The sequence below is a fragment of the Lygodium microphyllum genome, chromosome 1, assembly GCF_053477565.2.
Source record: "Lygodium microphyllum isolate KBCC chromosome 1, Lygodium_microphyllum_v1.1.10, whole genome shotgun sequence".
Taxonomy (NCBI): domain Eukaryota; kingdom Viridiplantae; phylum Streptophyta; class Polypodiopsida; order Schizaeales; family Lygodiaceae; genus Lygodium; species Lygodium microphyllum.
The window spans coordinates 71921464-71934816 of NC_141135.1; the positions used below are offsets into that span (position 1 = coordinate 71921464).

General features: G+C 41.7%; 1 protein-coding gene across 2 annotated transcripts in view; it reads left to right on the forward strand.

The window, feature by feature from the left end:
- Nucleotides 1-13353, forward strand: part of HCAR (coenzyme F420 hydrogenase family / dehydrogenase, beta subunit family) — a 151855-nt gene that overhangs the window by 23913 nt on the left and 114589 nt on the right. For both annotated transcript variants that reach the window (XM_087678495.1, XM_087678487.1), the window contains exons 5-8: nt 6963-7047; nt 7178-7219; nt 8082-8160; nt 8330-8381. In XM_087678495.1, the coding sequence (XP_087534621.1) occupies nt 6963-7047; nt 7178-7219; nt 8082-8160; nt 8330-8381 (258 nt within the window). The remainder of the gene's footprint in view (nt 1-6962; nt 7048-7177; nt 7220-8081; nt 8161-8329; nt 8382-13353) is intronic.

Consider the following 13353-nt stretch of genomic DNA (forward strand, 5'->3'; position numbering starts at 1 on the left):
CTCAAGCAAGCACCATGGAAGTAGTACAAAAAGTTTGACTCCTTTATGCTATCTCATGAGTCTACACGCAGCCATGCAGAGCATTGCTTGTACATGAAAGAGGATACAGATGGCAGCCCCATCATACTTGTTTTGTATGTGGATGATATGTTGCTAGCTGGGAAAAGAAAGACTAGCTTGGATGCTCTCAAAAAGTAGCTGAAATCAGCCTTCTCCATGAAAGATTTGGGGAATGCAGAGCATATTTTGGGCATGAGGATTCGTAGAGAGAGAATGCAGAAATTGTTGTTTTTATCTGAAGAAAAGTACATTTGAAAAGGTACTAGACAGATTTAACATGGTTGAAGCTAAGCCTTTTGGGGTATCCTTATAAAGGCTCGGTTTAACTCACGTGTATAGTACACGCACATGTAGGGACTGGTTAGGCTTGGAGATCGAGATAGGCTGTCGCTACGCGTAGTAAGAAACAGAGAGAGTGAGAGAGAGCAAAGTAGAGAGTGAGCACATTTTCAAGTACAATGACGAGTGTGTACCTTTAGGTTTTTAGATAGATATATATGTGTAAGTACAAGTGCTGAGGGTTTGTTCACACCCAAGCACATTTAAAAGGCATGGGGCCTTTATTCCCAACAACCTCCCACCTAAAGGCAATGTGCCTTAAGAGGAGAAAAAAATCAGCTAAGTCTAGATATGTACAAAGTTGAAATACATATATATATTCAACTCCCATCATCTGTCGGCAATGAGCAAACCGCTCTGCTGGAAGACCCTTTGTGAGAAGGTCTGTAGGGCTATCATTTGTATGCACTTTGACAAGCTCAGTGCTTTTGCTGTCAAGTACTTCTCTAATGAAGTGGTACTTCACCTGTATGTGCTTTGTCTTTGCATGAAAGATAAGATTCCGTGCTAGCATGATAGCACTTTGACTATCACAATGGAGAACGGGTAACTCTGTGATGCCAAGCTCTCCCACCAGACGTGAAAGCCATAAACCCTCCTTGCATGCCTCAGTGGCAGCTACATACTCTGCCTCTATAGTAGACAATGCAACACACTTTTGTAGCCTGGAGATCCAAGAGACTGCTGCTCCTGTGAAAGTAAACACATACCCAGAAGTGTACTTCTTGCAGTTTGCATGACCGGCATAGTTTGCATCCGTAAAGCCAACAACATATGCCTTCTGCTTTACAAAATAGATGCACAACTCCTTTGTGTCTTTGAGGTATCTCATAATACTTTTCACTGCATCCCAATGCTTCTTGCCAGGGGTTGGTATGTATCTGCTAACCACTCCCACTGCAAAGGCAATGTCAGGACGTGTAGCAACCATAGCATACATCAAACTGCCAACAGCTGAAGCATATGGTATCTTGGCCATTTCAGCCTTTTCATCATTAAATGTAGGGCTGTCCTCTGCACTAAGTTTCACATATGGAGGCAATGGAACACCAATTGTTTTTTCCCCCCCCATATTGAAACGCTGCAAAACTTTGGAAATATACTCCTGCTGAGATAGATAGAGTAAGCCTTTCGATCTATCTCTGAGTATTCTCATGCCAAGAGTGTGATTTGCATCACCAAGATCCTTCATGTTAAAGCTGCCATGAAGACTTTACTTCAATGAATCCAAGGCATGAGTATCCTTGCCAGCAATCAGCATGTCATCAACATACAAAACCAAGATAATCAGGATGCCATCTGTTGCCTTCTTGGTGTACAAGCAGTGATCCACTTGACTTCTATGAAAGCCTTGAGATTGCATGAATGTATCAAACTTATGATACCATTCTCTTGGTGCTTGTTTCAGCCCATACAAACTCCTTTTGAGTTTACATACCTTCTTTTCTTTCCCTTGTTCAACAAACCCTTCAAGTTGCTGCATATATATGTCCTCATGCAGATCACCATGTAAAAATGCAGTCTTTAAATCCATCTGTATGAGCTCCATATCCTCAATTGCAACCAAGCCCAAAATGGTTCTCAATGAGGTCATCTTGACTACAGGAGAGAAAATCTCATCAAAGTCAATTCCATGCTCCTGCTTGTACCCCTTTGCAACCAATCTTGCTTTGTACTTTGGTGAGGAACCAGAAGTGGCCTTCATCTTGTAAACCCATTTGCAGGGAAGAGTTTTCTGCCCTGTAGGCGACTGCACCAAGTCCCTGGTGCCATTTTTTTCAAGAGATTCCATTTCTGACAGCATGGCTTTATACCATTTCTTGCTATCTTGTATGTCCGTTGCTTCCTTGAAGTAAGACGGTTCACCACAGTCTGTCAACATGACATAATCAGCCACATTAATTATATGAGGAACAAACCTGTCAGGTTGTCTAGTAGCCCTAGACGATCTCCTAACCCAATGGTCATTGTTTGCTGGCTGTTCTTGCAAATTTCCATTTTCAACATGCTGTCCTGGCATTTCAGCCTGCAAATCAACATTAACAGCTTGCTGTCCTGGCTGTTCCTGCACATGTAATGGCTCATTTTCATGGGCAATAGCTGGCTGATCATTTCCAGCATCATTTCCTGCGTTTACAGGTTCATTTACAGCAGGTATTTGTTGCTGTACAGCAAGCACATTTTGCTGTCCAAAAGGTATTTCTTCTCGGAATACAACCCTACGGACCTCCTCAGTCTTTTTGGGCTGTCTGTGCATGCAATCTTCCCGGAAGATAATGTCATTGCTGCATACTACTTTCCTTTTCTCGGGATCCCACAATCTATACCCCATTTCACCCTTGTCACCATATCCTAGGAAAATGCATTTACAGGACTTTGGCTCAAGTTTGCTGCATTTTTCTTTACGAATGTGCACAAAAGCCTTATAGCCAAACACTTTCAGATGAGCATATGAAGGTGGCTTGCCCGACCACGCTTCTTGGGGAACTCCCCTCCCCCCCCCCCCAAAGACCTGTTTGGTGACCGATTAATCAAGTGAACGGCTGTCATAACAGCCTTTGCCAAAAAACCATGGGGTAATGTTGCATGAGACAGCATCGTACGGTCCTTATCCTGTATGGTTCGATTTATACGCTTTGCAACTCCATTTTGGGACGGATTATAAGGGGCAATGAGCTCCCTCTTTATCCCTTTTCTATCACAAAATGCCTGAAAGGCCTTGGACACATATTCCCCACCATTGTCAAAGCAAAGACACTTAAGTGTCTTATCTGTTTGATTTTCAGCCAATACCAAGAATTTTTTAAATTTATCAAGCACTTCATCTTTGCTACGAATGGGATAAACCCATACCTTCCGTGTAGCATCATCGACAAAGGTGACAAAATATTTCTTTCCCCCTAAAGATAATTCTAGCATTTGACATACATCCGAATGTACTAACTCTAGAGGAGAAGATTTCAAAGAAAGAGAATTTTTGTGAGACGTCTGTGCATGTTTGCCATAAATGCAATGATCACAATCCTCAAAATCAGTATAACGAAGACAAGGTAAGTAACCCAAACGAGAAAGCACTTTCATTCCTGTTTGACTCATGTATCCCAACCGGCCATGCCACAAAGAAATGCTTGGCTGCTCGGTCACGACAACAACATGGTCACGCACACTAGATACATGAAGTGGATACAAAGTATCACTCTTGCAACCTTTGGCAATAACCCTAGATCCTTTACAGACCTTCCATTTTCCATCACCAAAGGTGGTATGAAAACCATCATCATCTAGCTGCTTTGTGCTAATCAAGCTCTTCTTGAGCTGAGGTACATGATGTACATGTTGAAGTGTAAAGACATAGCCATGCTGAAATTGTAATTGCACACTGCCAATACTTGCGATCTCACATGTATAGCTGTCCCCAAGATGGACAACACCATGTTGACCCCCTGTATAGGGGAAAAACCACTCACGATGAGGGGTGACATGAAAGGAAGCACCTGAATCGAGAATCTAGGTATGCATGTCATCATCTGTATCTACAAGTAAAGCATGTGCACCAAAGTGTCAAGAGACAAACAGTACATCACTCCCACTGTCACTGTCATGAACTACATTCACCTCTTCAATTTTTACACTACTCTTCTAGTATGCAAAGCACTAAAAGACTTACTGGATGCATTGTTCTATCGATTCATCTCTTTCATAAGTAGAGCACTCTCTACATCAGCATACAAAAGGATTACATTAGAATTGCTCATAGCAGTCCTGAATGTATCCCAACTCTCTGATAGTGCAAAGCAAGAAAGTAGCCTAAAATTCCTCATCAATCATGAACTTCAAGGCAACCATCTGGTTGAAAATGGAGTTAAACTCACTGAAGTGAGTAGACATTTCTGTACCCTCTTTCATACGCAAATCCATAAGCTTTTTAGCCAATACACTTTGCTTGCAGCACTCTTTTGTGCATACAGTTCTTCCAGTCTAGTCCATATAGCATATGCAGAATCCAAACCTTCAATGTTGAAGAGCAAGGCATCAAAAATCGATAGCTCTTTGGTGAGCGCGTAAGCTCATTTAACTCATCCTAATCGTCTTGATCCATGTCCGCGGGTTTTGCCCCTTTGGTTTTGATCAGCTTTGCCTACTTCTTTTGTAATAGGATATTGTAGCACTGCTTTTGCCAAACTACAAAATTGTGTGCACCTTCAAGCTTCTTTATGTGCATTAGATTACTGCTGCCATGATTTTCAGCCCAAATGTGACCAAAAAACCAGCAAATGCAGGCCCAAACTGTCACCCAAGTGACCAAGGTACAAACAAGTACCAATCAGCAATAAATGACCACGCAGAAGCACAGATTTCAGATCTGTAATTAAATTTTCAGAAGCACCAAACCATGTGCTACAGCATTATCCAACTGATTACAGCTGTTGCAAGGGCATATACATCACATTACATGAGGAATCCCAAAATTTCAGCTGCAATTTCTGTTGTACATGTACCCACGGTCATAAAATTTGACACGAACAATCAAAAGCCCCAAAATTTTATGGCCAAGATTGCACAAATTTGAATGAAATTGACTCATCCAAGAAAAATCTCACTTGCATTTGAGAATCCCCCCAAAAAAAAAATCTTGAGGTTTGCGCATTCAATGTCTGCAATTTCTGGTTCAGAGTACACTGCAGTGTGTGTCGGGCACAAATTTGGGAAAACCCCCAAATTTTAAGAGAAAAATTTGGACAGATTCGGGTGCTTGCTCACGCGAACGCCCGGAAGAAGGGAAGTAAATCTTACTGAAATTTTCTGATTTCAATTTAAAGAAAAAACAGGCGTTGACTGCCCGTGGTTTGGCTGCGTGATGTCCGTCACTCGTGTAGTCCCCCCCGCCCGCCTGGTCACCCGTTACGTGCGAGTCAATCGTGGAGCCCCCCCATCGTGCAGCCCCCCGGTTGTTCTGTAGGTCGACAGTCGTGTGGCCGCCTGTTAGCAAAGCCCGCTAGCATCGTGGTCCACGCTGGACCCCCAACGAGTCGCCTGGCCCGTTATGCCTGCACCCGACCCCGTCCCGTCAGTCCCTGCTGGTCGTCACCACGCTGGTCAGTTCCTTTCGTCAGCTGCCGTCGCCTATTCACGACTAGTCACACCCCGTCCAATAGTCCGTTGACTTGGACTTCGTCAGTCCTATCGCCCACGATGCCTGCAGCCCAACCTACAACCCCGATTCTGCCGTTGACTCTTGCAAGACTGATGGAGTGTTGAGCACCTGGGCTCTGATACCAGTTTGTAGGGACTGGTTAGGCACGGAGATCGAGATAGACTGTTGCTACGCACAGTGAGAGACAGAGAGTGAGAGAGAGCAGAGTAGAGAGTGAGCACGTTTTCAGGTACAATGACGAGTGTGTACCTTTAGGTCTTAGATAGATATATATGTGTAAGTACAAGTGCTAAGGGTGTGTTCACACCCGAGCACATTTAAAAGGCACAAGGCCTTTATTCTCAACAGCACATTGTACATGTGAATGCACCCTTCCGTGCCCAAAGTATAAATGCATTTTATTCTTTGTGTACCAACACATTGTTGGTACACTCTTATCGAATCGTACTTGACTCTACTCTCACTCTCTCTCCAGCCGTCACACTCACACTCACTCCTCTCGAACTTTTGTCACTCTCAGCTGAGCTCCAACAAATTGCATAGTAAAATGGGGAAAATGATGACACAACATCTTGGGCAGTTGTGGAGCAGATAGACATTGGCAGCGGGTGTAAACCAATTGACAGACTGAGGAAATGCATAGTAGATGTTCCTAAAACAGAAGAAATGCACACTAAAATGCCAAAGCTCTTGTGTCTCCGTCAAACTTTGATAGGAGCTCACAACCAGGAGATGACAGACCGACATGACTAAAATAGGCAGGCCACACACTTTGCTTTGATACCATGGCAAAAAATTGAGAGACGACAACTCTTGGAAAGAGATAGAGCAATAGTGTAGAAGCTAAAATTTAATAGGAATTATAAAAAGATATTAATGTAGAATCATGTTATCTGGTGACAAAATGTCATGGATTTAGTTTTTGTAAATGAAAAATTGTTCAACATCAACATAGACAGTTGATTACACACTTGAGTGGGTAGAGTATGAAGTGGCTTGACTTTAGAAATTAACATAACCTCCAAGAATGTTGCAAAATGAGTGCATCTGTAATGAGATGTACAAAACTGTGTTTGCACCTCAATAACAAAGGTTCTGCAAAAGATCTGAATGGGTGCTAAATACAGTCACAGAGCACCAGGCCACCTCTCTGTAATTAGATGGTTCTATCACCGTAAGACTGCCTAAAAGAAGTAATGATACCAGCCTTTGTACCAGCGACAAAATCCTTATTGATTTGGTTTTGAATCTAGGTCTACGAGCAAGGCTGCATTCTTCATGGCCTTTAGAAAGCATTTTTATCAGCTTCAGAGTTAAAATGAAACATAGCTGCTTTCTTGTGTTATAATGGACCATAGCTGCTTTCAGAATTAAAATGGACCATAGCTGCTTTTTTGTGTGAATCCAGGTGCTCAATGGACTGGTATTGTGACAACCATTGCAATGGAGATGCTGCGCTTAAACATGGTAGATGCAGTTGTGTGTGTCCAAAGGTACCTGTTTTTCGGCTTGATGGTTTAATGCCAAAACTTGGCGATCTTTCCTTACCTCCCCTTCTGTTATGAAGGAAACTTGTTGGAATATTGTTTGATTTTTTTTGTCTGCATGTTTTGATTTCTGCAGTGATCCAAATGATCGTTTTACTCCAAGGCCTATTCTAGCCAAGTAATGTCCTATAAATGCTATTTTGGATATGTTTCAGATCGTGTTGGTTTAGTCACTCGTTTGAAGTCTTATATCATGTTTTATGTGTTAGTCTTTTCATGAGCTTTCAATATGTGAAGACTAAGATGAACATACATATGTACATGGGTACATTGTGAAAATTACATAGATTTAATTTGAGTTGTAACAGCTCTTAAAATGAATTTATGATGCCCATGTGTACAGCTCAATATATGTCCATAGCATACATTAATGTCCCATATATATTTGTGGATGTTTGACGATGAAGTTGTGATGTAAGCTTATGTCCAAGCTTGAACTCACACTTTTTCTTTTGGTAAAACCACAATCCCCTCTATTAGTTTACATCCCAAAACTCTCAATCTGAGACTGTTCCATTAGAATTTGCAGCCTAGAAATTTGTGGTTCAAATGGAAGAGGATCTCACTTGTTATAAAATGCTTGTGTTCACATGGACAGACAAGCTCACATGCTGCCAACCTTTACCCTACAGTGAATGATTTTCAAATTCCTGTTATCCCTAGAGTAATTCTACCTTTTTCTTCTCTGCATACATAGCCTTGATTATATTGCTGAATGAATCACAAGAAAGTCATGATAAGGCAATGAGCTGACTAAAATAGCTGAGAAGTTTGTAAGATACAACAGCCTAGATGTGTTTACTAATATTAGTTTGATAGCAGAAGTTGAGAGCACCTTAAAGAGGAGCATTCTTATGGAAATCTCTGAAAGCACCTACTAATGTTGAGTTGAAGTTAAGATCAAGTTTACTTTGAACTTGCTGTTTGAAGTTCAAAACTGCATGGCTTATGAAATGTCTGCTTTTGGAGTCTTTTCATAGGACACCAGAAGAAGTCTTAGCTGCTAAAGGAGTAAAGCCTACACTTTCTCCAAACTTAAACACTTTGGCGCTGGTAGAGGTAAAATGCCAATGTACTATGTCGAAACAGATTTCAGATATTTCTTTAGTAACCAATGAATATTGGTTGCCATGGAAACCATGTTTAAAGAAGTTTGATGCAAACTATTTATGCTTTTTCTTCTCTCTTTCTTTCAGTCTTGTTTACTAGCTCTTTGTTTTCCACTCAGGCTGCTGGAGTAAAACGGCTTCTTTTTTGTGGAGTTGGCTGCCAGGTGCAGGGTAAGCACACTTTTACTGCATATGAGAGCTAGACTGCTAAAATAAGTCCATTCACATTTAGATGGGACTTGGGTGATTTGAATTCAAATCTATGTTTCTGTATCATGTGTTCTGACCTGTCAACAATGTAGTTTCTTCTTGCAATCAATTATGTGCACTCTCATCATCGGAAAGTTTTCTGTGAGCAAGTAGTTTTCTTAGACTTCTCTTACTTGGCTTTAGGCCTTTAGGAATTTAGTTGGCATGGTAGAACACTGCTTGAGGTCACTTGGCTTTAGGCCTTTAGGGATGAAGTTTGCATGACAGAACACTGCTTGCTGTTTTACTATGCCATTTGTTTGCCTTGTTGGATGTGAGATTATACTTACATAGAATCTTGGGAGTCTTGATCAGGTTTGGCAGTTAAAGTGCTATTTCACACCCACACACACACACACACACACACAGCAATGCCCCTTGACTGGGTCTTTACTAAGGCAGAATGTCCCACACTGGCGTAGCTGCATTATGAAGATTTTGTTTCACTTTCTCAGATTTTGGGGCTGTTTGCACAACTGGGTCACCCAAATGTTTTTGAAAAAGCCTTTGGTGTCCAAGGACATATTGCTAGGCTCAAGGGCCTTCTGCACTGAGCATGTGGAGGCTGCCTTGCTGCATTGAGCATTGTATTTATTCAAATTCATTCAGTTTCTTATTCATTGTGTTCATCGTCTCTGAGTTACCCTAACCTTGACTGTGTTCTATTATCAGTTTGTACTTTGTCATACGATTGTGTTCAAGTTTCTGTATCAGGGTATTTCTACACATATGGTGCTTGCCTATAATAATGATGTGCGGAACCTTTGAACCTCGACTAGAAAGTGGCTTGGGTGGCACTGGTCTAGGGATTCCATGACAAGTTTGAGGGAGGGATCTCCTCCAAATAGCGTGGGGTATCTAGCTCCAACTACACTATAGACTATATATTTATAGATGTAGTGCTCCTTGCTCTCCACCTCCTATTATAGTTTGCAGATCTACTCAAACTTAGGGAATGTGGGTTGCTGTCCTAGTCTCAATCTCAAGTTGATGAGAGGATATCTTGAGCTAACCAATGGCTACTTGTATCTCATGTGGCATGTGTAAATCTAGTATCTAGGTCTTACAATGAAACTGTCCCTCATAGTTCTCATAAAGTGATCCTTATAGTACGACATCTTTGGTGGAAGAGGTTGCTTAGATGAAATCCATGTATGATGTTTGTGTAGTTGGTAAAGGTCTTGTCACATGACTAAATTTCTCTTAGTGTGTGAGAGTTGTATGAAGGGGAATTCAAGGTCATATTCTAAGGGGGGGAGGGGTCATGGGACATGTATTTTTGAAACCTCACTTAACATGTGGATTAATTTTTAATCACATGGTTAAGTAAATGTTGCATACATTAGGTGTAACTGGGGTTAGAGTAAATTTATGAGCCCAGGACTCCAGGAAATCACGGAATGTCAATGGCAAAAGTTGCTACAAGTTATGCCGCACGGGTGCTTGTGGTATCTGGTGCCAGTTGTTGGCCTAGGTGATTCATTTGGCCATAAGTGTCAGTTGATGACACTAGGGAAGTGGCGTTTAATGGTACTTAAGGCCAATGTGATGGTCAAAGATGGTGCAGAGACACTGGGGAACGAAAGTTGCCTAGCCAATTTAATTATTGGCTAGTCAAATTATTTTTAAGGGCACCAAAATAATTATCAGATTAATTTTCAGTATTTAAAGATTGAAAATTAATATGTAAATATGGAAAATGTTGATAAAACCATTTGGGAAGGCTGCCACTTGTCAAAAATGCACATGCAAGACTGAAAAACGTCTTTAGAGGTTGGAGAGGCATTTTTAGTGTATTCAGTCTACAAGAGAGAGGAGGAGGTGCTATTAGTCTGGTTTGCAGCCATGGGAGGACCTTTCTGAGGTAGCCAGTGGTAGGAGAAGACCAATTAATAGCAGGTGACACCATCTAGAGGTTGTTGAGACAAGGCAGGAGCACTAAATGACTGATTTTCTTCAGTTCTTTGCATCTACAAGTTGTTGAGACAGGGCAACAACAGTAAATGATAGATTTTCTTCAGTTCTTTGCATCTACAGGTTGTTGAGACAGGGTAGCAACAGTAAATGACAGATTTTCTTCAGTTCTTTGCGAAGAAGGGGTGAATTTTCTCTCTTCTCAGCACTCTCTTTTTCATCTCCCAGCCTTTCTACTGCCTTGCTCTAAAGATTACAGTAACGAGATCACCAGAGGTTGAGAAATTTTAGATTTCTCTGCTGTAAACCCTAATTAGTAGAGTAGAAATTGGGATTTAGTAGCAGCCTTGGGAAGCGTGCCCGAAATTGGAAGCTCGAAGACTTGGATTCAAGAGGGCTGAAGCTGTTTTTAGCCAATTCAAGTGGAGGGACCAGCAAATCATTGAATTTGGAGCATTTTGGGGGAAATCAGATGCAAGACTTGCTGATCATTTTGGACAGCAAGGGGAGTTGGAATATTGAAAGGGATTGGGAAAATCCCATTGTACATCAACTTCTTCTTGAATTAAGTTAAATAAATACTGAAAGGGGCACCAGATTTGGGGCCAACTAGGTGTCCAATATCCAAGATTATATGGTAAAATGTGCATTTTAGTTTTGTGAATTTGTTAATTGCTGTAAATAGTGCTCAATTAGGTTATTTACCACCCTATCCCAAGAGGAAGGCTGGTTATAGGAAGTGATTCATGTTGATCCCATGTCATGTGAGCCATTGCTCGATCCATGCATACTAGTAAGTCTCGTGTTCTGCTTGAGCTAGCTATCTAGAGGTCTCGAAGGCTCTCCTAGGTAGGCTTTCTAGATGCATATTGTGTATTTTGTGTATGGAGTGGATGGTTTGAGAAAGGGCCTCCATCATCATGGGGGGTGCAGTAAACTCGGCTAGTTGTCTAGAGGCCTCAAAGCCTCTCCTAGGTAGTCTATGTGGATGCATGTTGTGTACTTTGTGTATAAAGTTGATAGTTGAGAAAGGGCCTCCATCATCATGGGATATCTAGGGAGGTAATATGATTGAACTGTGTAAGCCCATCATAGATGTGATGTTGTATATGTTAGCTAGCTTGTGCGTGAAATAGAAAGTAGTGGGCTAGGTGTGGGCAAGAACTGACACTTGTCAGTGTGGGGAGGTGGATATGGTGAGGGACATGTAGGTATGATTGGCTCTGATTGGGCAAGGGGGATGGTGAAGGATCTAATTAGTTCCATCATTCCAATGAACCTAGTACATAATCCACTGTGTTGGAGCTAGTGGGTTGGAAGGAAGTTAGTGCTTTGGATCTGGGCCACTTTTTCATCTTGTTGTAGATAGTGAGATGGTGCCGATACCCTAGCTCTAGGAGGTACTGGCCATAGTGAGTACTATCTCCTGAGTATGAGCTAATATCTCGTCTGTGCCTGCCGTTTCTACATCCAAACCTTGCTTCTGAAAAATTCTAGCCAGCATAAACATTACATAAAATGGAAAACTAGTCCAAAATTGATCACAAACATTTCAGCTGCTGTCATCAGCTAATCTTTTAAATGTTCATCAAATTCCTCTTGCTCTCATATTTTGGTCTAAACCAACATTATCAGCTTTTTGTCCATATTGCACGCCTTGTTCAAGATTAGGCATTGCATTTTCCCCAACACTTTGTGAATTTTCAGATTGAAAGGCATCATCCTTACTTGAATACAATTTCAGCACTAGAGCAAAGTTTTTGACCTTCAATTAGGTATCTCGAGCTCACCAATTCAAAGGAGTTGATGGTATCCCAATGATGGAACCATACAACCAACCTTCCTTCTTGAATAGGGTGGTAAATATTGGGTGTAAAGGCCCTTTTGCTAGTCTTGTGTATATATTTACTCGTATATATGAACACACCCTTGCGGGTGTAAGTGCACCATAACCTAAGTATAAATACATTCTTTTATTCTTTGTGTGTACCACACTGGTACACACCCATCTCGAGTCTCCACTCTCTGTGCACTCTCTATTGTTGCACACACCACCTGGGCACTCACATTCTCCTTTCAAATTGGTATTAGAGCTGCAGCAAGAGTGTGCGCGCTTCTTGAGGGCTGTACGGGTGTGAGGAGACAGGCAAGTCGTTACTTTTGTGTGTAGGCGTTAGGCAATCAGTGATGTCATTGACCAGTGTTTCAGCAGGCGCAGGTCAGTTGCGACAATAGGTTAGGTCATGATCATGCAAGCGAAAGTGTTTTAGGCAGTCGATAGGCCATGTTTGATGAAGTGGCATTTGCGTTTGACCTGCACAATTGCAAGCGGCAACCCACCGGCACAGGTACGCGCAAGTCACGGGGGGATTGTTGCTAGAAATGCGACAACATTTTGACACTATTCAGGTAGCTTTCATTATTTTTTTAATACATTATTTTATTTCTTACAAGCAGGCCCCCTGCTCATTAGCAGGGGTTCGTGCATGCAAGCACAACTTGCAGATTTGTGCCAGAAAATTTGGGACTTTTTCCAGATTTGATGCTGTTCATGTGAAATAGTGACATCTGACCTAGAAATTGTAGACATTGTGTGCATTTGCTTCCGAAATTTTGGGGCTTTTTCTATACAAGTGAAATTTTGCTCAACTGAGTCAATTTCATTGTAATTTGTGTACATTTGGACCCCAAAATTTGGGGTTTTGCAAAATTTGTGAAATTTCTGCAACATTTGTTCATATTTGACACTTGGGGCACTGAGCAAAACCTTTAGCAACAAGGCAAGCCTTGTGCTTGTCCAAAGAGATCACTATGATACTTGGACTTGAAGACCCATTTGACACCAAACACCTACTTATGAGAGGGACGATGCACAAGGGACCAAGTGCCATTCCACTTAATAGCCTCCAACTCAGCTTCCATCACTTTCCGCCAATGATCAGACTGTAAAGCCTCCTTCACGGAGCTAGGCTCTCTATCC